Source organism: Centroberyx affinis, unplaced genomic scaffold, assembly GCF_046629955.1.
Source record: "Centroberyx affinis isolate AG114_WGS23_722 - 3 ecotype Tasmania unplaced genomic scaffold, CSIRO-AGI_Caff_v1 ptg002724l_1, whole genome shotgun sequence".
Classification (NCBI taxonomy): Eukaryota; Metazoa; Chordata; class Actinopteri; order Beryciformes; family Berycidae; genus Centroberyx; species Centroberyx affinis.
Genome location: NW_027280892.1, coordinates 279,613 through 303,796, shown reverse-complemented (window position 1 = coordinate 303,796; position 24,184 = coordinate 279,613). Strand labels below are relative to the sequence as shown.

Here is a 24,184-nt window from a genome sequence, read left to right as displayed (position 1 = left end):
TCCCACAACCTTCTTGCACCAAAATATAGCATGGAAGGCGACAGTGAGCCAATTTTAAAGTTGAAATGTAATTAAAATAAAGTTCGCTTGTATGCCGAATTTACTAGAAAGCCCCATTGATTCTTAAAATGCCTTAACGTGTGGTCTACGGGGTATGTGCTATGGCCGATAAGTAAGAATCTGTGGAATTGCCAGGTTTTTGAATGGAGTTTGGCGAAACCTTCTCTCCATGTGGGAGAGCAGGTCGTATCGCGGCTACGGTAGCCTATTTCACATCCTGCTTTGTGTTTAAGGGGTGTTGGTTTCTCAAGAGCTGCGTAATAGTGTAACAGTTCTCCGAAGACAGTGATGTGACCGACGCGATTTGCATTTCTGTTACTTTATTTCATTGCAAAGCAGCGAACGTATGGAAATACGCAGCGGGGTAAGTTTTCTCCATCAGAAACGTTGATGTCTTTAACGCTTTATCCCAGGGAAAGACCCAATCTCATTCATTGCAGTGATGGTGAACAATATGTAGAGGCGAACAACAATGCCATAGGCCTACTGTGTCGTGACTATGCACCACATAGCCTATAAGTGACTGTATGACCCATTTTACCCTAAACAATAGTCTTTATTTTCAGTTGCCCCAGCATCGATACATGTTTAAGGGGCGTTTCAGAGTCATAAAATAACTCATAGTCATGTAATGCGGTAGAGAAAACAAGTCGATGCTTGCATACTTTCCGTTTTAAACATTTTCTTAGACGTAGGCTATTGAGTATTGAAACAGCTCAGCAGATCCTAAGTGGCCTAAAGCCTTATAGCTATGCCTTTTCACCTTGAAAACTTAATCAGATAAGTTGGTTAAACAGGCGCGGCTGATACAAGTATAAGCATTGTACTGTACATGTCTCCAACTTCTTTTCCAGTCTGATGACTGGAAGCACCTGATTTAAACTCTGATGTGATGGCAAACTCAGAATTCTGACTTTAAATTCAGAACTAACATACATTTTTCACATGTGGTCCTACTCCTCTTCCGTAGGTCATGGCATGTCAGACACAAAATGTTTAATAATGAGTTTTATTCATAGTACTGTAGGATTTCCATCAGCCCAATCTGTCATGTTTCAGTCTGATATCGTGGTATACTCACACATTCTATTCTGCCTGGCAACGTGGTGTGTGGCTGATATATCATGACAAGTGTAAACAACTGTTTTGATTAAGGATGGTGCAAGCATAATTAAGTAATCCTGACCCAAGCCGTACAGATTCTGTTGTGTGGTTGTGACATCTGATTCTGCAGCTTCTGAAGCGCTATTTTCAAATGGCTCACAGGAGGCTTTTATTATAGCAATGATAAATCAGCACAAGCCCATAAAGTCAAACAATACTGTGCAACGGTTCCAATTGCTACCTCCTATCAAGATAAGTATCATAACACCTACATGCCATTGTCCAGCTCACAGGTTAGGCATCTCACAGCGCTGTGTTAGGAACCTGCAAGCAGTTGAGGAGTTGACTAGGGTTGCAAAATTCCGGGAATTTTCAAAGTTGGAAACTTTCCATGGGAATTAACGGGAATTTATGGGAATAAACGGGAATAAACCAGGAATTTACTAAATTGAAGGTATGCTCTTAATAAGGAACTTAAATATAGTTGGGGAAAACATATTTTAGCATAATCCTGACTAAAACAACCAGATATCATGCAAGTACAGTTGAATATCTATGCTATTCCTCAATCACATGCACACATAGCACACTGCTTACTGCAGGGCTATTGAGACCACGCCCCCTACATGCACTGTGCATTCCTGTGCATTTTTGTTAATTTTTGAATGGGTTGGGTCAGGGGGATGAGTAATATTTAACTCAACATTCATGTTTTTGTTCTTCAATGAAAGAATTGATTGTTCAATAAAATATTTAACACTTGATAAAGTTCTACTTACAAATAAATCTGTTTTAATTGTATTATTTTGGATGGATGTCTGCTTATAACAAAACAAATATTTATGCTTGGATATGATAACTTTCCATTAAATTACCCTCAATTCCCAGTTAATTCCCATAAATTCCCATTAATTCCCATAAATTCCCATAATTCCCATGGAAAGTTTCCAATTTGGAATATTTCCAAAATTCCCCAGCTTAACTTCCCATGTAAATTTACTGGAAACTTTCCGGAAATTTACCGGAAATTTTCCACCCCTTTGCAACCCTAGAGTTGACTGACTTCTTAAAGATTTAGGCTGTAGAGCAGGTAGATTGTTTGTCTTGCTAAAATCTGCTCTTGCCTACCTTGTGTTCTTCGCTATGCTTGTCCTATATGATTTCTATAATTCCTATAATTTAGATCTAGCTAGACACATTCTCTGTAAAGTCCTCTGAGACATGCTTGTGATAAAGGGCTATAAATAATCTTGACTTGACTTCATGTCATGGACCCCCAGTTAAGATCTGCTCATATCCCATATGGTAGTGATTCTCAACCTTTTTCATATCAAGGACCCTAATTCAGTCCACATTAGAGCCACAGACCCCCATTTTCCATGACTATCCGTATTGTAGGTAGAGAGATAACAGTGAAACTGCGGCCAAAACAGTCATTCATCTACATTCTCTAACTGTGTTAACTTCTGGTAAATGAAATAACGGTGAAGTTTAACAATTCAATCAATTTGCTGGGGACCCCCTGGAATCCCCTCAAGGACCCCTGGTGGTCCCCGGACCCCACGTTGAGAACCACTGCCATATAGGAAGATTTCTCTTGTTGATTAAGTATTGAATTCTAGAGCTGTCTACAGTGAATGTGGGGAGATGATGTGGTGAGAGTGAAACCTCTACAGACTAAACATCTATAGACTAGCCTAACTAACCTACTTTGGACTGGCTGTGCAAAATAGTAAAACAATATCTATCTGCAGGGAAATGGAAGATTCTCACTTTCTCTTGTTCCCTCTCTGTAGACTGTAGTTAGTTTTTGAATGTTTTTTTTTTTGTTTTTTTTACTGTATTTCTGTCATCTCTGCTACTGTATATTACACCGAGTCAGCAAAGGCTAATAATAGGCCTACTTTAAAACAACAAGAGGCATAATATACCATTTATTGCAACACATTTACAATGCCTTGAGTAAACATTAGCTTGGTTGCCAGCTACAGATGACTAGACAGGCCTACCAATTAGCCAAGAACTCAACTGTGGCTCGCTCCACTAAGTAATTGAGCTTCTCTCATGAGGTACAGTATGGATGTAATGTTAGATGGCTTGTCAAGCAAATGTTAGGTCAGGTGTCATCTCAGAGTATAGAGTTTGTTTGTTCTATTGTTCCAGTTTGTTGTTCTTCTCCCTGAAGTCTGACCAAATGTAGGTCACCTTGTTTTTTAATCTGGTAGAAAGCCCACTTCAGAATGGTTACTGAAAGCAAAAGAAGAAGTCTGTATCATATGCTCAACTGTTGGGCCGTAGCTGTTTCATATGTGGTCAGTCCACATTCCAATGAAGTGTTTCCTACATGAAATCCTGTACACGAGGTAGGGTTACACTCCCGTTGCCAAGCAAATCCCCTAGAGTGTGTATTGACTGTCCTGAAGAGGACACATTGGATTCTTTTGGAAGAGTTTCATATTTTTCATTGCAAAGACTCAGAAATCTAACCCTAACCGCATGTCCTCCACTATTCTTAGCCTTCCTTGATTTGGCTGTGTCAAAACGCCCATGTCATATATTAGGCCTACATGTGGCGGGGCCGGTGCGGTGTACTCACCACAGTGTTCAGTGTCAATAATATCACTTGACAGGTCAGCCCCGCAATAGATTTTCCAAGGATATTGTGTGTTGCTGTCTTGCTGTGGTGAGGTTACTGTAAACTCAAGTTTGTCTTCCTTAGCAACTAGCAGCACTTGTCAGCAAACAGAGTTCATTTTTAAGTGACAAGATGATTATGCAATATGACGCTAATATGGGAAATAATGAGGCTTGTCAAGTTAAAGTATAGCCTACTTTTCCTGCATTTCTCTGCATAATTTAGAATTTGTTTGTTTGCAACCACATTGATTTTATGATAAATTGAAGTCCATTTCAGAGAATAATAATAGACTTTATTTATATAGCACCTTTCAAAACAGAGTTACAAAGTGCTTCACAAATAATACAAAATAATCCACCCACCCCCCATAACAGAGGAAACACAAACATCAAAAAAGATAAAAACAGTAAAATGAAAAAAGTTAATGCAAAAAAGCAAGCTTATAAAATGAGTTTTTAATAGCGATTTAAAAGAAGTCAGTGAGGTTGCAAGACAAATTTCAACAGGAAGACTGTCCCAGAGTTTTGGGGCCCTGACAGCAAAAGCACAGTCTCCTCTAGTTTTAAGTCTAGATTGGGGGACAGTTTGCAAAGCTTTGTTAGAGAAGAAAGACTACCGCACACCTGGCTTAAAGTCTTAGAGACAGGTGCAAAGGGACTAATGGAGCCAGCCTAAATAGAAACAGAAATGTTGTATGCATTTGTTCTCCGAAGACCTTCCTCAGGTATGAGGAATTTGGTTATCACAGAAACATCACAAGCTATGCAAGACACAGTGCAAAACAGCACATACTGTACATGCACAACCATCCATGTCTATAGTAAGCAGACAGGTGGGGCACAAATCCATTATGATCATTTGACAGTTTCATTACATTGGGAACAAAGGAGCATTTGAATTTGAAAACAGGTTTGTGTTGAATCAGTACATTGTGAAGTGGATGATCTACTGCAGTGTTTCCCAACCCAGTCCTCAAGGACCCCTTTTCCTGCAAGTATTGGTTCCAGCTCTACTCTTGCGCACCTGATCCAGTTAAGGTCTTAATGCTGATTGGTAGAGACAGATCTACCTGAATAGAGCAGCATGAAAGTGTGTAGGCCCCATTGGGATCAGGTGTGCAAGAGTAAAGATGGAATAAAAACTTGCAGGACAGGGGGTCCTTGAGGACTGGGTTGGGAACCACTGATCTACTGTATGTTGTCCAGGATACTCTGAAATTTAGACATGGTTCTCCTATTGTGCAACATTAGTGACTGAAGATTACATCCAACAGTTGAACCGTTTTTTTTATCATCTTTCCCAGTCTGTTGTCATCCTCTTTTGATTGGTTTCCTTTTCAGGAAATGAGCATAACTGAGAACACCAACGAGAACACTATGATAAGGAACCAAAAGCATCTTGTCACAAACATGAAGACCTTAGTTTTTCTTAAGGAAATATAACCCAGATAACCCAGTCTTACAAATCTCTAATGAATCCTCCCTCCTCCTCAGCTTACTTCCAGAGTAATACGTAAGTCTTTATGTACTAAGCACTTGATGTAGCAAACTATTCCTGTAACATTAGGATGATCATGTACGATAGCAAAATGCAAGAAGAAATGAGAACTAAGAGCTGAGGAGATAACTCCCAGATAGAAACAGTTTTCTTGAACAGTTGTCAGCTCACAATAAAAGCTAAAGATGTGACTCTGCTGGAGTGGGAATGCCCTTCCACCACTTTGGAGCCAACAGGGAAAAGAGGGAAGAGTCAAGGCCGGGTGAGGTGATGAGTTGATATACTTTATTGATTCCACAAGGGTGAAATTCTCCTTTCTCCCTCTGGTTAAGGTGCAGGGTCAGCCAGCTAGTGCAGTGGCCCCTGGACAAGGTAGGGATTGAGTATCTTGCTCAAGGACACTTCAGCAGGACAGATGGGGGCTTGAACCCTGGTCCTCGATCCGGTTGAAGGATGATCTCCCTACTCTTTACTTTGTACTAGAGTGCAGGGTCAGACCATGACCTGGAGATATTGGGGTGCACCATCCTCAGCAGCCTTGTACGCCACCACCAGGATTTTGAATTTGATACAAGCAGCAGTAGACAGCCAGTGGAGGTAGAGCACGAGGGAGTTGACCTGAGAATGCGGAAGACGCTGAAGACGACAAGGTGGTCTTCAGCGTAAGGTATGAGTTATGGGGGCTGAAGAGAATTCTTTGGGAGCCAAGAGAGGTGCATTTATTCAAATGGAAGATGACTAAAGGCTCATTTATGCTCCCTTTACGTACGAAAATAAATCTGTCTGTTTCAAACGATGTAACCGTCACTGCCCACATACTTCCATGCGTCCTTTACGTTGGCATGGATGTTAAGCAATACATCCACTAGAGGGCAGTAGAGAGTCAAAGGTTTTCTGTCCACCGTCGCCATGTTTGTTGTGAACAAACCAGCCTGTCTCTGTCCCTGTGCACAACCTCTCCTCAAAGAGTTCCGCCATTTTTTAAAATGTCTTCGTCGTGTCTCGCTGGTCTCGCTTGAACTATTGGCTGCACTGCCCCCATGATTTCTGGTGGTACTGTGGTGGTACTGCTCCGTTTCGTCCGTATCCGTAAGCTTTCAGAAAACGTGCACAAATGCGGACGAAATGAACGCAGAGTACGGACAGAAGGCTCCGTCCGTATCCGTATACGTATTTAACGTTGAGCATAATTGAGCCTTAAAGCTTGAAGGTGAGGAAGGTCTGTTTTGTGAGTTGCTGGTGTTTTACATAATCTATGCAAGCAATTCACACAACACAAATGGCAATGCAAGGGGCATTTCATATGTTCTTGCATAGTAAAATGTGTAGTCCAAGTTTTGTAACGCAACTCTAACGCATGCTGCAATGTCATGCGCTTCAGGTAGAGCTGCTAAATAAACAGCCACAAATGAAGAAGCAGTCATTTCCATTGTAAATACACACCAACAACCGTCATACTGGCCAACTTGTAAGTAGCTGCCATGCCAATGCTTGTTGACTTGTTGACTGTGTCACATAGTAGCTCAGTGTGACAGCCAGACACCAGACTGCACTGGCTCTGGTCATGGCCAATCAGAGGCGGTTGTCAAATTTCGATGCTGACATCCAAAAATATCGGGAATCTCTCTCTTCATCAAAGTTCCACATGGGCAAAATGAGAGAATAATGTTCCTCATCTTGCATTTTTGACCTATTTGAAGGACGCACATAACGTCTTCTTTTCAACTTTTCTTACAGCAGCAACTGATAGTGTATAAAAGTAGACAGAACTCTACGTTAGCCATTTTGAAATACCCCGCTCAGGGTGGCTGGCCCTTGGCTCCAGGCTTACTGGCTTTGCTGCCCCCTTGTGGATAAGCGGTTTATGACCTCAAACTGGTTTGAGGAAGCTGGTTGCCTGTACTCTGTAAGCAGAGAGCTTGGTATGGCGCCAATTTGAGTTAGCGTATTGCCTTGCCTTGTATCAGGCCTCATTCCTGTGGTCTAAATGCTTGCATGTTAAATAAGGCAATAAACAATGAGTAGTGAGCCTACCATGCAGCAGTTGTAGGGGCTCCCATTATCTGGTCAGCTCAGTCCACACCAGGCCTGCAACTTACAGTCTATAGGGCCAAAGTGATGCTGGACATTTTCATTATAGAGTGTAATCAAATCATATGATATTACTCTCATCACATGAAAATCTTCTAACTTCTTGACTTAAACTGAAAGTTTACATATAACCATTTCTGTTTTCAGTCAATTTAATGACAGTATTGACAATGAAACCCAATCAAAATGCATTGTAGACTATATCTTAATTAAAATGGGGATTATTGGTATTAGATTATTGGTAATTTTATAATAAGGCTCTTCTCCTTTTCTTTCCCAAAAACTAACTAAACTATTACATTACATCTCTGTGCCAATTTTATTGGTGTATAGTTGCATTGTGGGAATATGCACTGTGTTATATGTGTAGTAAGGACAATTAGACAGGGCCATTGGAGTCAGGAGTTAGAAAGACTTTGTTTTGTGTTTTTTTTTTACATTTTGGGCATTTAGCTCCTGTTGTTATTCATAGTGACTTATACTAAATGCAACATTAGAATAGGCTTCAATAGATCACCCAAAGTTACAAGCAACCATAAACAAAGCATGTCAAAGGTCAGGGCCTTAGAGTATTGCTGTGACCATAATATCATCATGTAAGATTATGTAAGAGTGAGTACTAGGACAATAAATAAACAGAGAGATAAATAGAGAGAGATTTGTGTGTGTGTGTATTTGTATCTGTGTGCGAAACAGAAATCACTTTTAACATTCCTTATAGTGTGTCTATGGTCAAGATGTTGAAGGCAGTTATTTGAACCTGTTGTCTATCCTATATATTGACCTATTTGTGCCATACTGTGAAAATACCCTGAGGAAGACTCTTGTCGAAATGTCAGCTATATATTTTATTGAAGTTGCGAAATTGGTCTTATATTTCACTTGATGAAACTTGCAGACAAATAAGAGCTAGGTAGAGAGAGAGACTTTACATTGTCATTTTCTCTCTATGTGCAGGATGATGACGTTGTGAAAGTTGACCCAGGACCACAGAGGAGGAGGAAGGAGGAGGCCTGGCCACTTTCAGAACCCAGCCAGAGCCACTGCTTGGCTAGATGGAGCGGCTCCACTGGGTCCGGCATCGCTGTCGGCAGCTGCTAGCAGGAGACTCGGGTGGAGGCTGGTACTCCGTCCCTGATGGCCTGCCCGCCAAAAGCTCCCTGGAGCCCCACAGCTCCCCGTACAGGTTTAGCGGGAAGCGAAGGACGGTCGTCGCCCGCCACGGACCCCGCCAGCAGGAGTACGAAGCCATCTCCAAGGGCTATCAAGGCAATGCCATCCGCACCACCAAGTACAGCTTGTTGAGTTTCATCCCCATGAACCTCTTCCAGCAGTTCCACAGGTGTGGTTTTTATACTGTCCTTGAAGCAGCATTAAAGAGTAACTACACACCAAACCGAAATCTGTGTAAAGCCTAACATCTAATGGTAAACAGCATACTACTGAAATTTCCATCTGCTGTTGGCTGATCTTTGGTGCCAGGTGATATCACCACCTGTTGTACTCTATAGAAGGTGACATCACCTGGCACCAATCACTGGGTGAGCAATCTCGGAACCAATCGTCTATCGGTCTGACGACGATTAGACTCTGGGGGCGACGGCCAATATTTGGGGGTTTCCGGTGTAGCCAGCGGACATCCGGGCCAAGACTTCCTCTTCCGTGCGCCGGTCATTGTTTACAGTCCGATTAGCAACTTGAGACGCGAGAATGGAGTCGGAGTTGAGAGACGACGTCTCATATGCAGCTGTTTATAGAGATTAGCCGAAATGTCGTCTGGACCTAAAACACCTACAAAAAGTATTGATGTTTGTGTATTGTGTGGAGAAACGTTCGACTCTCGCGTCTCAACTAACCCGCTGGCTACACCGGAAACCCCGAAATATTGGCCGTCGCCCCCAGAGTCTAATCTTCGTCAGACCGATAGACGATGGGTTCCGAGATTGCTGGGTGGGTGGTATGATCAACAACCCTATCAAGATATATTATGGTCATTTTGTTGAGTTGGGCAGTAAAAACCTTATTGACCCTTTACAGGGTTGAACCCTTATGGTGCCTCCTACACAAGGTGATAGTCATTTGTTTTTAAAATACTGGTGTATGTTCCTGCAGTGGCCATTTTTCATGGAATCTTATTGTTGACTAAGTATGCAAGCCTATAATCCTGACAAAGGCTATTACAACCCAAACATGTTGTTTTTTAACAGTAAAGCTTTATCGATTATTCTCCAAGAGTAGCCAAGTTATTTCATTCTGTTGTTTCATTTTGATTCATAAACCTTGGTGGAGCTGCGTGGTTGTGACAGATTTTTTGCCCTTAAGCTTAGGCATGGTTTAATGAAATCAGTAATTTTTTTTTATGTGTAATTATTTGATGGATGGCCAGGGTTTACTTGCCAAACCAGCATGCCTTAAATTGATTTCACACTTGGGTCAGATTTAGCCCCGGTGTTGGCAACATAAGGCCGTGACCAGATAAAAGACTCAGCTGTGAGTGTCACTATAACAGAGAAAGCAAGAGGTCAAAGTGTACAAGGAGCGTTGCATCATTCTGGTTGCTATACACATAGTTTGACAGTAACTTGCAAGCTTTCTATTTAGCATTAGCTAGCTAGCCCGGAGTAACAAAGGGGATAACATTGAAAACAAAAATGGACAAGAGAAAGTTAGCCCTTTCTGAAACGGAGGATGTAGCTAAAGTTAACGTTACTCACTGGGAAACTGTAAGAAGCTGTTTACTTACCTCCAGGTGCTGCTTTTTTTGTCTCTGTCTGACATTTACTTAAAGGAATAGTTCACCCAAAAATTAAAATTGTCATCATCTACTCACCCTCATGCCAAATGAAACACAGGTGAAATTTGTTAGTCCATATAACACACAGGGAGGTTGCAGCACAACTTGGTAGCAGCCTTCTCCAAAACAACTGAAGTCAATGGGGACCTGTTCTACTGGTTAATGTATTGCTCTGTTGCTTCCTGTGCAGGGCTGCCAACCTCTACTTCCTGTTCTTGGTGTTGCTGAACTGGGTTCCGGTTGTGGAGGCCTTCCAGAAGGAGATTACTATGATTCCTCTGCTGGTGGTTCTCACTGTTATTGCCTTCAAAGATGGCCTGGAGGACTACAGACGCTACCGATTCGACAAGAAGGTCAACAACAACATAGTGCGAGTATACAGTGGGTGAGTAGGCCTGTATGAGCTTAAGTGACTGAGGCTGTATTTTAAAGGATAAGTTCAGCTATTTTGGACCTGCTGTTTCAACAGGCAGCTGACTCTAGAGCCAATATTGTCTGCAGGTCCAAGTACTACAGGTATGTAAGAGACAAATTGTATATAGGTCCAAATTTGCCAAACTTATCCTTTAAGGCTGACTGCTGGTCCTTGAAAAGTCTGAAAAAAAAATAAATCAACTAAATTCTTATATGTTTATATGTTCTTTTTTCATTATATCTGCTTACTAAATACAGCTGGATTTCATGTCCCTTAACAATTTATTTCCTGCTGTCCCTTTTCTTATTCCATTTATAGTGTCACATCTTTCCTTAGCTATGTTCAGTCAGAAATAGGCTGCTTTTGCCAACTTGGTTTCTTTATTTAAGTTTTTAAATCCAATTCAAATCCAATTCAGGGTAGCATTAACAGCGTCTTAAAAGGTTTTCAATTTGGTTTTCTGAAACCTGCAGAACCCTGTTTTAAAAAACAAATAAAATGTTTGTGGTATGAGAAAAGCCCAAGATTCCGCAATAGAAATTGCCATTGTTATCATCCATGATAATTATAGATGTTGGACTTTGGCCATTAACAAAAATATATGATGATGATGAAATCTAAGAAATGGTAATGTTGTCCTAATCTGTATGACCAATGCCAGGAATATGGTTGTCCACAGTTTACTGTTTGCTGCTATTGTTGGGTGTGTTTATGCCTGTAATTTGGTCACTGGAAAGTACGTCATATAATTAAGCCTGTCACAAACAAGAAAAAAAGTTCCTGTAACAGATGGAATAATTAAACCATGCTGTTTGACTTCAACCCAGAAGATCAGTGTATCCATCAAGCACTTCAATCCAAAGGTTACCCTTGCCTGATTTTATTTCCTCTGTTTTGCTTCCTTGTCTCTGTGGAGCTCCGTGCAACTGTTCTGAAAAGTGCTATATATTTTGTTTTTTGAATAGTGTTCTGATAGGATGGTACACAGTCTATGCCGTTTCCCAGTGACCTGCTCCTTTGTTCTATATTTGATTTCACAATCAGTCTTTTAAGGAAGTTGTAAAACTTGAACCTTGAGTTTGTTTATAACGTAAAGGAGTGTTGTCCTTTGGAGGAGTGGCAATGAATTCAGTCACCAAGGCAGTTAGCTCTTTACTTCTCCTTCCCGATCCTACCTTGTCGTCTCCATGTCTTGAGTCATCAACAACAGAAAAAAGAGAATCTAAGCGCAAATGGTGAGTTCGTGGATGGGACCAGCATGTAATGCAGAAGACATATACCGTTTGGATTACAAGTGGAGCACAACAGTGTAATCATTTCCAGTCCATAAGCCCTCTAGACCGTAAGTTTGACATTAACCAACAAGCTGGGCTGAAATCCACTGGACCAGTGGACTCATGTACAGCCTGGAGCGTCAACCCCGACTTACTTCGACCAAGGAGCACCTGGGGAGGAAGAGGAGGACGGTGGTGTCCTCCTCCACAGACGATGAGGAACTGATCAAACTCCTCAAGTCGTACAAAAGCAACAAGATCCGGACCAGCAAGTATTCCCTGCTGTCCTTCCTCCCCAAGAATCTGTTTGAGCAGCTACATCGCTTCGCCAATGTCTACTTCATCTTCCTGGCTGCCCTTAACTTTGTTCCCATCGTGGAAGCCTTCCAGCCAGAGATCGCTTTGGCTCCCATTCTGCTGGTGCTGACAGTGACTGCTGTCAAGGACCTCTGGGAAGACTACCGGAGGTTTAAGTCGGACCGTTTCATCAACAGGCTCCCCTGCCAAGTTTACAGCAGGTAGGCTAAATGTGCCGGCTGCTAGGTGCAAATTTGCTGTGGCAACAATCAATTCTTGCAAAGTTCAAAATGGTTGGATTTTCCTTCACATGAGAATAACACAGTTAAAATATACATAATATTTTTATTGTTAGATATGATTTTGTCCAGAATTACTGACTATCCATGACTATCTGTATTGTAGGTAGAGAGATAACAGAGAAACTATGATCAAAACAGTCAATCTTCCACATTCTCTAATTGTGTTAACTTCTTGTAAATTAAATAATGGTGAAGTTTAACAATTCATCAATTTACTGGGGACCCCCTGGAACCCCCTCAAGGACCCCTGGTGGTCCCCGGACCCCACGTTGAGAACCACTGATCTATTTTATTTAGATCACAAGACATATGCCTACAGTTTGTTCTTACAAAAAAAGTTGTATTCTGGTCTAGCAACATATAAGCATATTATTTTTGGATCCTTCCACTGGTTTGCAGGCCAGTCACAATAGTGGATGATGCTTGTTCAGATATTGGCCCTTTAAAATGTATTGAGAGTTCAGAGCTAGATGTCAGTGCTAGAGGTAAAACAGGAGTAGAGTAATGAGAAGCTCATCCTTCTTAATGTGGCAGAGGTGGCTATCAGTTAACAATTTTCTCTGACTCAACTGCTCCTACACATTCCCTTCGTTTTGAATTCTCTCATTCAGTATTTTTGCAGAGTGCTTATGCACGAATAGACCTCACTTATCAGCTTGTCTGCCAATCTATTGCTGTGTTCTACAGTATTGTTGATTAACAATATAGGCCATCATTTAATCTTAGTTTGAAGTAGACCGTCTTCTTCGTGTGGCCCAGTGTTTTGGCGGTGTAGCTTGAAATCATTTCTAGACCAGTGATTCTCAACCTTTTTCATATCAAGGACCCCTAATTTAGTCCACATTAGGGCCACGGACCCCCATTTGATGATTTTGTCTCTCAGACCCAAATCTGAGAATATTTTTATTGTTAGATATGATTTTGTCCAGAATTCCCATCTGTATTGAGGGATAACAGTGAAACTAATCATTCTTCTACATTCTTTAACTTCTTGTAAATGAAATTATGCTGAAGTTTAACAATTCATTCAACTTTCTGGGGACCCCCCTGGAACCCCCTCAAGGACCCCTGGTGGTCCCCAGACCCCATGTTGAGAACCACTGTTCTAGACGACAAGACCAGGCGGTAGTAGGCCTGGCTAGTGTGTCAACCCCCACACTGTTGTATAGGCTGCACTCCAGTATATTGCTGTAGATCCTTTGCATATTATAGACCTACTGAGCCCAAAGAGCTGGATGCTGACTTCTCCCTGCCAAGCCCAGCATTGCCACCAAAGGGAAAGGTGTGTCCACTTGTTTGTTCTTTTTTGCGCCGAGGTACATCAGCACAGGAGTATAAGGAATGGTGTGTTTAGGAAAATACAAGTCTTGGGCCTGTCTTGGCAAAAAATAGTCTTGGTTATCTTCATTATCTGACACTGTAATTGTACAGTTACAGTAACTGCTCTACACGACTTTACTTCAGTCATTGCTTGGAAAAGGCGTTGGACGATCAGTGTAATGATTAACCACTCATTGCATTCACACTGTGTGCTGTACAGCATGTCAACCGGCTAGCACACCTGTTGATCGATTGATGAGGGTTTTCCTTTTTCCTTGAACCTTCAACAAAAAAAGCCTCTCAGTTGGCTAATGTCTGGAACTTTGACCCTAGGCGTCAACTGATTTTTGAAGGCCGATACTGATATTTTTGGATTGAAACTGCTGATAGCCAACACACTCACCGAGCACTTTATTAGGAACACCTTACTAATACTGGGTAGGTATCAGCTTTCAGCTCAGTGTCAACCGGCTACCAAAGTGACATCCGCCTCCAGGTTTGCTGTGTTGCATTCTGAGACGCTTTTCTGCTCACCACAGTTGTAAAGAGTGCAGTAGCGTAACGAGTCAGCGTCGGGCCGCAATGCAAGATGGTCAAAGCGGGCCCTGCCCATCACAATACATCATAATGTTCCGCTTGCTATTCAGTCTGCGGCCTGCCTTCCTCCTGCCTCTCCTCCTCCCCTCATAACGTAACATAACGTAATGTCAGTAGCGAATGAAAGACCAGCAACAGCAAAATGCACTGTACAGGTGACGCCTAAATGAAATGATTACTAGGAAAACAGACCGCCGTGCTGTACTTGACAAAATCTGGTGTCGGAGCGCCATGACAGATGAAAACATAATCCGTGACAGCACACCCGCACGTTGACAACATTATTCATGTCTGCGCAGAGGCCTTATGAACACAAAACACAAGTGTTTAGGTTGATTATTAGTCATATAAATAATAAATAAGTTCTACTTACATCATCAGCGTTTTCGCTTCTGAAACCCACTTTTGTGTTTGTACTCCATCTCACTTACTTGCTGTCTTAACTCTTCTAACTTCTAACTCTTCTAACACGGTAGTACGCATGTGTCCATAATCACCATAACCCAGAATTCCGCGGGGCGGGGGTGCATTTTGCACTTTTTTGAACGTCAAATCGCCCATTAATCTTTATTTAAACTTAATTTAGAAATGTAACATAGAGGAGTCAATAAACTATATGTAAAACTGTTTTATGTTATTGTATTGTTATTTATTTGGTGAATGAATGACATCAAGTATGTGACACCATGGAGCAGATGACTTGGCACATTGAGTACTATAAATACTTACCACTTACCATTAAAGTTTAGTGGCTGCGTGTATACTGCAGACTCACTGCTTGAGATCTTTTGATACGATAGTGGCGAGATAAAGAGGGGCCCGTGCATGCGGGCCCTAAACTGTTGCGGGTCCCGATGCAGTTGCATTACCTGCATATATGTTAGTTTCGCCGCTGAAAGAGTGGTTTATACGAGGCGTTTCTGTCCGCAGAACTGCCGCTCACTGGATGTTTTTTTTTCGCACCATTCTGTGTGAACTCTAGAGACCGTTGTGTGTGAAAATCCCAGGAGATCAGCAGTTTCAGAAATACTCAAACCAGCCCGTCTGGCACCAGCAGCCATGCCACGGTCAAAGTCACATTTTTTTCACCATTCTGATGTTTGATGTGAACATGAACTGAAGCTGCTGACCTGTATCTGCATGAGCTTATGCATTGCACTGCTGCACATGATTGGCTGACTGGATAATTGCATGAATAAGCAGGTGTACAGGTGTTTCCTAATAAGGTGCTCGGTGAGTGTACGTTGTGCAAGTATTCATTATCTTCAATAATACTTTGTTCATTTTAATTGCTCAGTCAGGGCCAAAACAAAAACAGTAAGTTTTATACAAGTATTCAGTGTTTCTCCCAGAATAACATTCAAATATACTTGTGTGGAATCTGTTCAAAATGTTGTGTTATAATCAAAAGTTAAGGGCTTCCCATACACAACGAGTATAATATTGATCAGTTCTACAATAAAATATCTAATCAATACCAGCCCAGTACATTGGCAAACCGATGTATAGTTCTAACCATAATTCATACACACTACTTCATGCGAACACTCACAGACATAGTGTATACACAAACGTAGAGGGGAAAAACAACAATAGCCATGTGGAGAATATGCCATGTTTGTATGGCCCCTATGTGTGGATTTGTCTGTGTGTGTTTTTAGTTATCGCCTCCAGTAGTCTTCTTCTGCTTCTCCTGACCTAAGTGAAGGAGGTTATGGAACCTATGGGACCAAGACCACCTCTGTTGAAAAGTATTGCTGCGAGCTCTTAGGTGCTTTCTCACTGTTTTCTGACTTGCTCTTCTGCATGTTTCTCTAATTGTTTAGGTCCACCTGTTCTTAGAGGTCTTACACACTAGAAGAGATCATTGGGGATGTTTACATACACATAAAACATGTGATTATAATGCAATAAAGTCAATAATGCAAGTAAAGCAGAGCCCATGTAAACACCATACTCTGATTATATTAATGCAATTTTGTTCTTATTAAAAAAAAGTAAGCATAAACAACAAGCAAAAGTCTTAGGCACCCTAGATTTTTTACATAAATTTTGTCTTAGATGTTTGTTTATTTGTTTTCTGCATTAGTGTGTCAGTAGACTGCTCTTTATTGTAAATGTTTTGATATTTAGAAAGTTATAAGACTTTTGCACAGTACTGCATGTGTAGTACTCAAATTTTAATCGCATTGAACTGTGGTCAGTTTGTGGATGCACCCAGCTCATCGTGTTATATGGAGGTAGAAGGGAACTGAAATCTGTACTAAATACAGTGCTGTACTGTAAATGTAGCCATTGTTTTAGGCAAAAGAGACTGGCATGCTGTGTGTGTGTTTTCTGGAAATCAAGGCACCTTTCATACAGAAGCCCAATTCCGATGTCAAAAGCATCACTATAGAGCAGTGATTCTCAATCTTTTTCATATCGAGGACCCCTAATTTAGTCTATATTAGGGCCACGGGCCCCCATTTGATGAGATTTTGTCTCTTGGACCCAAATCTGAGAATATTTTTATTGTTGGATATGATTTGGTCCAGAATTCCATGACTATCTGTATTGTGTGTATTGTAGGTAGAGAGATAACAGAGAAACTATGATCAAAACAGTCATACTTCTACATTCTCTAATTGTGTTAACTTCTTGTAAATGAAATAGTGATTTGCTGGGGACCCCCTGGAACCCCCTCAAGGACCCCTGGTGGTCCCCGGACCCCACGTTGAGAACCACTGCTATAGAGGACTATAGAGGACATCAGGCTATCACCTACTCTAAATGTTACAAGGTTGAGTGTGTGTGAGTGTGGGTATGTCACTGTGGTTATCACGACACCTCCAGGAGGCTCACCAGTGAGAAACCTCTCTTGACACCTGCTCTTCACACCAAATACAGCTCAAGTTGTTTCCACTACCCTGGACCTACGCTTAGGCTTATCCCTAGGTCCCAACATTACTCAATTTCTAAACTTTTAAAGCTTGCTTAGCCTCGACAGCAACAGGCAAACATGGCTGAACCTGCTAGCTTGAAACAGCTCGCTTAGGCGTTAAGACCCCAAATTGTATCAACAATCCACGGCTAAAGGAGAGAAATCATCTATGTGTAAGCAAAGTCCTATCAAGTGTTCTGCCCCGATGAAGGCCAAGATGACTAAAACTCATTGGCAGCTGTTTTGATTTGCCAACACTTGATTTGACTTCACTTTGACACGAGACTCTGATTTCTCTCATTCTCCCCATATAAGAATGGCTCGGTTCCTTGGGTGTCCTGGCGGCTCAGTTGCCTAAGGCGCATACCGTGTAACCACAATATCCTGGGTTTGAATCTGGCCTGGGACCTTTGTCACATGTCATCTCTGCCTCTCAATACTCTGTCCAGTAAATTGGAAAATGCCATAAAAATAATCTCTCAAAACCAGTGCCTTGATTCCTCGCAAAGCCCAACCTCGCCATACCGCACACTCTATAAGTACAGTGCATTCCTTTTTCAGGTCATTGTCTTACTTACTTGCCTCACACACTGTAACCTCACATCAACTAAAACCCCTTAAGGTACGCCCTTTCTCGAATTGCCTTATTTATATATATATCATATCTACAATACGATAGGGTCATCACAACCGGCTCACCTGACAAGACGTCCTGTGCCTTCTGTGAGCCAGTTGGCACAACAATCGCTCCTTCTCCTCCTTTAAGGCATTCCCCCTCCCTAGGACAGAGCCTTGCAGCTCTGTCCCAGGATTGGCACCTTCCTTCCCCAGTGTTTCGTCGATAAGTCCATGACACCTCAACAGCAGAACCTCCACCACTCGGGTCTGGCCACTGCTCAGCTCTGTCCTGCCTCCTTACTGCCAGCTTGGTTCTGCCACCGCTCATTCCTCTTCAGCCACAGCCACCGAGATGCTGCTTCTGCCTGCTTGGTGATGTCGGCTACCAGCTGTTCCTTCAGCACCAAGCAAACCCAAGGCTCTCCAGAGTGATTGCCCTGGAAAGCCCCTGCAGCCGACTTCAACTGGAAGATTCTGGGCTCTCCATCCTCTCCGCTGGCTCTCAAGCATGAGGGATTGATATGTCCTGAGCTTCCGCTCATGTGCCGCCTCTATCCTCTTAGAATTTGCCTTAGGTGTTTTTTAATCTTCTGGATCTTCTGTTTTTATACTGTGCTACAGCAAGCAGAAAACCTACATTGACCAACGCTGGCAGGATGTCCGGGTGGGAGACTTTGTTCGCCTGTCCTGCAACGAGATCATCCCTGCCGACATGCTGCTGCTGTATTCCTCCGACCCCCACGGCGTCTGTTACATTGAGACCGCTAACCTGGATGGAGAGACCAACCTGAAACAGAGACAGGTGGTTGCAGACCTCCCACTACAGGTAAGATTTACAGCAAAGAATACAAAGTTTATATGGCAGGATGGTGATAAATGACTGTCACTGGAAACCATTTCAGACAGCCAACACAAACTATTATCATCTAAACAAGGCAAACGAGAAGTTTATTGCAGTTATATTTTTCTGCTAGCAAAGAAATTTGTTTGGGTTATTATGTAAAGCTGTCTGCAGGTTTTATTGATTTATTTATTGTGTGTGTGTGTGTGTGTGTTCCAGGGAGTAGAGTTTACTCCTGAGAGCTTCCACAGTTGCATTGAGTGTGAGAATCCCAACAACGACCTCAGCAGGTTCAGAGGTTACATGTGAGTTCCTTCTTTACATCTTGGACTACATAACTCCTACAGTTTAGTTCAAAGTAATATTAGACTGATTTATGGGGCTGATACTGTCCTTTTATTCAGTAGGAATTAGATCATTTTGTGTCCTGTCCTGTGTAATGAGGGTTTTGTACCACTAGGGGGCTGCGTGTCCTGTCCAGTTTATTTCTGTGTCCTGTCCTGTGTAATGAGGGTCTTATACCACTAGGGGGCTACTGTATCCTGTCCAGGGGGGCAAGGATAGGCACGTGATCTACATACCATAGACTGTGAAAAAAAGATGGACGTAGTGAGTGTGATGCCACCCGTTTCTGAAGGGCCATTTTGAAGCCAAAAGATCGGGTTTCCGATCGCTGCCATGTTGACATTTTTTGGAGCCATCACAGCCAGAGCGAGCCTGATGGGTCATCCACAAAGCCACAGCGCCGCCTGCTATTGGCCCGTAATCGGCGACCTGTCGATCACTGGACAGGCGACCTGTTAATCACAACAAAAACAACCCATTTTATAGCCGTTATATCCCGTTAATGACGCAATTATTTTGAAAATCGCCACACATTAGAAGAAGTGAAATTGCTGAGACCATAACCTCTTGTCGAAAAAATGTATTGACTTTATATTTTGAGTGAGAAGTTGGGTTGTGGTCCCATTGACTTGCATGGAGTCAGGCCAGGTTTGGAGTCTTTTTGGAGCCAGCATCTAACGGACATTAGAGGAATTGCCGCCCGACACTTCCTTATTGGCTTCAAAATGTACCCTAAATTTGTAAATCTACAATGGATTATCATTAAATTGAAAAGAGCACGAGTACTAGAGCTTAGAGGCTTTAAAGTGGAATATTCAGCGTAATGAGGTGATGATGACTGATGATTTTGCGACAAACCCCAACTTCAGTTTCAAGTTTTTGCTAGCAAATTACTTTATAAGGGCACATAAAAGCTTTAAAATTCAAGAATGAGAGGTTTAATGGTTTATTTTATCTCACAGAATGCAACATGAAACTTTCTTAAGCTTTTCTTAACCACAGCCCCATTCAAATCGTAATCACTTTTCAGCCGGGGGAATCAAAAATGCTAACTCACTTCTGGGTTTTAGCACTCAAAACCGGACCGCTCGATTTCAATGTCCGGTCCTGTGTAATGTGTGCCCTTTACCATTAGGTGGCTATTGTCCTGTCAGGCTATGTCTTAGCTAACTTTCATTGGATTGCCAACATTAATCACATGTTTGGAAGAAAAAGTGCAGCATTGTGAAATTTTTCCAAGTTTAGAAATGTAGCCCAGTGTATAGCCTAGATAGCCCAAAGCTAACTTTTCAAAATTGCATGCAGTCTGACAACACAATGCACCAATGTCTGAATTTTTCCAAGCTGTTGTATCTGCTCTGTTGTCTAACAGGGAACATTCCAGTAAAGTTCGTGTTGGCCTCCACAACAACAACCTGCTCCTGAGAAGCTGTACCATCCGCAACACTGAGACTGTTGTAGGCATTGTGGTCTATGCTGGTAAGAGCACAAAGCCCCATGACTCCTTGCTGCATTTTGAGGTGCTTTCTGCTTCAAGGTTACAATGACATATTTGATGTTTTTTTTGGGGGGGTTTTTTATCTCATGGTAGAATGCTGATTTCAGGTCAGTAACCAGCCTTGCAATGGGCATCTCATTTGTTGTGATATGGAAGGCGAAAACTGATCCTAGTGCAGTCGTCCTGCTCAAAACTGCTCATTCGATCCGGACCTTGCTCATAATTTTTTTTTAAAGCAAACTTTGCCACAATTGTGTGAAAACTAGGATCAGTAGTTTTCATTTTTCAATTATGATTTCCATTTCAGTTTAGGTTAGTTTTCAGAAAGGGTTTGGTACTTTTAGTTTCCAATTTTCACAGTTGTCTAGATCTCTCTGTATGACATTAGTCAAAAGACTGAAAAGAAAATCTGTTGTATTTTATTTAATTTCGGGTAGTTTTGGAGGTGATGCTTGTCGTTGAGTTCCTTAAGTTTACTTGCCAAGTGTATTGCAGTTTTCTTTACCCATTTTGAGACTAGATCTTAGGTTTAGTTCCTTATAAAATCCTTTGTGGCAACAAATCACAGCGTCCATGTGCAAATTAGATCTCTCACCAACTTTTAGTGAACTTTCCATTACTGCAAGGAAATTACAATAGATTTGTCGCAGCTGGCAAACAATGGCAAACGTTTGGCAATGTACTGCAGCTTGATAAGCGTGTAAGCCAGCTCCAGCTCCTTTGTGTCTGCTCTTACAGTAGACAGAGTGCAGGACAAACCAGTCAGGTGAGTGGGATGAGGTGTCCGCCCCCACCACCACCACAAAACTGCATGCAGGTATGGTTACAAAGCTCATCTGTGGCCTTGGACAGAGATCAGCCTCTTAGCTGGGGGCAGATGAAAACCTTGGCTGAAGAGTATACTGTATAAACATGACACTACTTCCTCCAGCATGCCATTCTCTCTGACCTGCATTTTTAGGATAAATCTCCAAATCTTTTGAAAGAAACACTTAATATGAAGAGAGAGCCCCTGGTTGACAGGGAAGAGGCCAAAGTTGCTCGCTTGGGAATTCCACTGACAGTGATTCTAGGTTGGAATGTGCTGTCGCTTGAATTTCCCGTCCTACTTGCTCAAGTTAACTAGTTTAAAAATTTATCAAGATACTCAAAAGGTTTTCCGAGATTCCAGATCGTTTGCTCTAGAGCCTAGCAATTTAAAAAATGTTTTTTTTTTCTTTTTTTCTCAAGCCCTTCCTCTCGAAATCAGTGGGGAGCTTTCAACTGGTCCCTCCCGCTACTAATGACCTTCTAAATTTAATCCACAGCTATAAAATGCATTTAGATCTTAGAAAGCATATCATATCTCACCACATGACTTATTTATTTTGCACTTTTGGGAGCCTGAGATGATACATAATGTCCTAGTTAATCATCCCTGAAATAGGATGTGTTGTTTTTGATGGCTGTTATGCCAAAATGCTATATATTCATTTTGGAATAAGGCTGTTTCCTTTATTTTCATTGCTCAGTATTTCTTAAGTATGGATGCTTGTGCTCTGACTATTTTATAAGCAATGTCTTAAGCTAACCTAAAGCTTTAATAAAACTAAAAGAGAGAGAGATTTCTTTGTGGAATGAAAATTTTTGGTAACATTTTACTTGGAGCCAATTCTCATGCCCCATTAACAAATCAGAATGGTATTTTATGCATATGCGCTACTCTTACAGAAATGTACCAACCCCAACTGGTTTCTTCTTCTTCCTCTTGTCTTGTCCAACCCAGGTCATGAGACCAAAGCCATGAAGAACAACAGCGGGCCGCGGTACAAGCGTAGCCAGATGGAGAGGCGTCTCAACGTGGACGTGTTGTGGTGTGTGCTCCTGCTCATCATCATGTGTCTCGTCGGTGCTATAGGTTCGTATCATGACTGCCATCATGTAGTCGCATCTCACAAATGGAGCCGATGGACACTGTAGGGATTTTGAAGGCCGATGCGGATTCTGATATGTTTTTGGATTGAATGCCGATAGCTGATTTATTGTGCTGATATTGGATATCTAAGTGTGATCATATTCATGCCAATAATTGTATAAAATTACAAGTATTCAGTGTTTCCTCCAGAATTTTATTCTTGGCATGGTTGAAACGGCATTTAGACCATTGGACACCAAAACTCCATTGAAACAGGATGATACTACTACTACTACTACTGCCACTACTATTACTACTACTACTTCTTCTTCTTCTACTACTACTACTACTACTACTACTACTACTACTACTACTACTACTATTACTACTACTACTTCTTCTACTACTATTACTACTACTATTACTACTACTACTTCTTCTTCTACTACTACTACTACTCCTATTACTGCTACTACTGCTGCTACTACTAACTACTACTACTACTACTACTACTACTACTACTACTACTAATAATAATAATAATAATAATAATAATAATAATAATAATAATAATAATAATAATAAATATAATAATAGGAATGCTGTGTTCATCAGAGTATGATATAAGTTGTGTGTAAGCTCATGCTTTGTTTGTCATGTCCAGATGTGGATAGGTCTTGTTTTTCCACCCACCAATCTTCATAGCCATTCAAGAAAGAGCCATGAAAAAACAAACTTGTTGTGTTCCAGGCCATGGTCTCTGGATGGCGCAGCTGAAAGATCCAGTCTTCCTGGTGGATGCTGAGACGTCTCCTGCCCTGGCCGGATTCTATGTCTTCTGGACCATGATCATTGTGATGCAGGTAAGACATAAAGATGAAAGCTACACAGCTGGGTGGCCAGAAGCTTCACGTGGCTTAGAGAGACAAAAGGATTCGCGAGATTCAAGTTTTTTTTACTCAATGGTTGGGAGTATTCACAGTTATTTTCTTCAGCAGTACAAAATTCTAGCGGCATGCAGTATTTAAGATAAGATAAGATAAGATAGCACTTTATTGGGAAAATTCGGGTGCCACAGCAGCAATTGGCGGCCAATGCCAAGGAAATCAAGTATGTGTCAAGCACAAGGTAATACAAGAAAGTAGGTGCTAAAATAAAATAGAGGTAATGTACATAATATACAACAATAGACACAGTGCAAATAAAGCAAATAAATGCAAAATGTAAAAAAAAATTCAAATTTCAAATTCAATATTAATTTCAAATTTATTTTTGATGGTCAAGTCTCACATCAACTGAGAAATTCTGACTTAAATTCTCACTTAAGTGTGTAGTTCTCCAGTGGAAATTCATTCACTTCAGAGAGCATCCATTTTTGCTATATCTTTGAATTGCAGATCTATTGTGATGCTACATGCATTGGATTTATCCTTCTTCTCTACTGATAAATGTGGAACGTCATGCGCTGATAGAGTACTGAAATTTTGTCTTATATATTTATGACTATATTTGTTTTCCGCATTAGCTTGTCAGTGGCCTGCTCTTTATAGTCATTTTTTTTATATTTAGAAACTTTTCATTTAATAGTTTTTGAAAGCATCTTCACTTTATGGATTTTTTTTTTTACATTTGCCTAACACTTTTGCACAGTACTGTACTTGCAAAAGTGATGCAGC

At 41.4% G+C, this 24,184-nt stretch overlaps 1 protein-coding gene across 1 annotated transcript in view; it reads left to right on the top strand.

The window, feature by feature from the left end:
• Positions 1-290: 290 nt before the first annotated feature.
• atp10d (ATPase phospholipid transporting 10D) overlaps positions 291-24,184 on the top strand; it is a 46,564-nt gene continuing 22,670 nt past the window's right edge. Inside the window, exons 1-8 of the mRNA XM_071535509.1 lie at positions 291-424; positions 8,348-8,732; positions 10,375-10,569; positions 18,552-18,756; positions 18,991-19,076; positions 20,489-20,595; positions 22,380-22,511; positions 23,259-23,371. Coding sequence (XP_071391610.1) covers positions 8,446-8,732; positions 10,375-10,569; positions 18,552-18,756; positions 18,991-19,076; positions 20,489-20,595; positions 22,380-22,511; positions 23,259-23,371 — 1,125 coding nt within the window. The 5' untranslated portion in view covers positions 291-424; positions 8,348-8,445. The remainder of the gene's footprint in view (positions 425-8,347; positions 8,733-10,374; positions 10,570-18,551; positions 18,757-18,990; positions 19,077-20,488; positions 20,596-22,379; positions 22,512-23,258; positions 23,372-24,184) is intronic.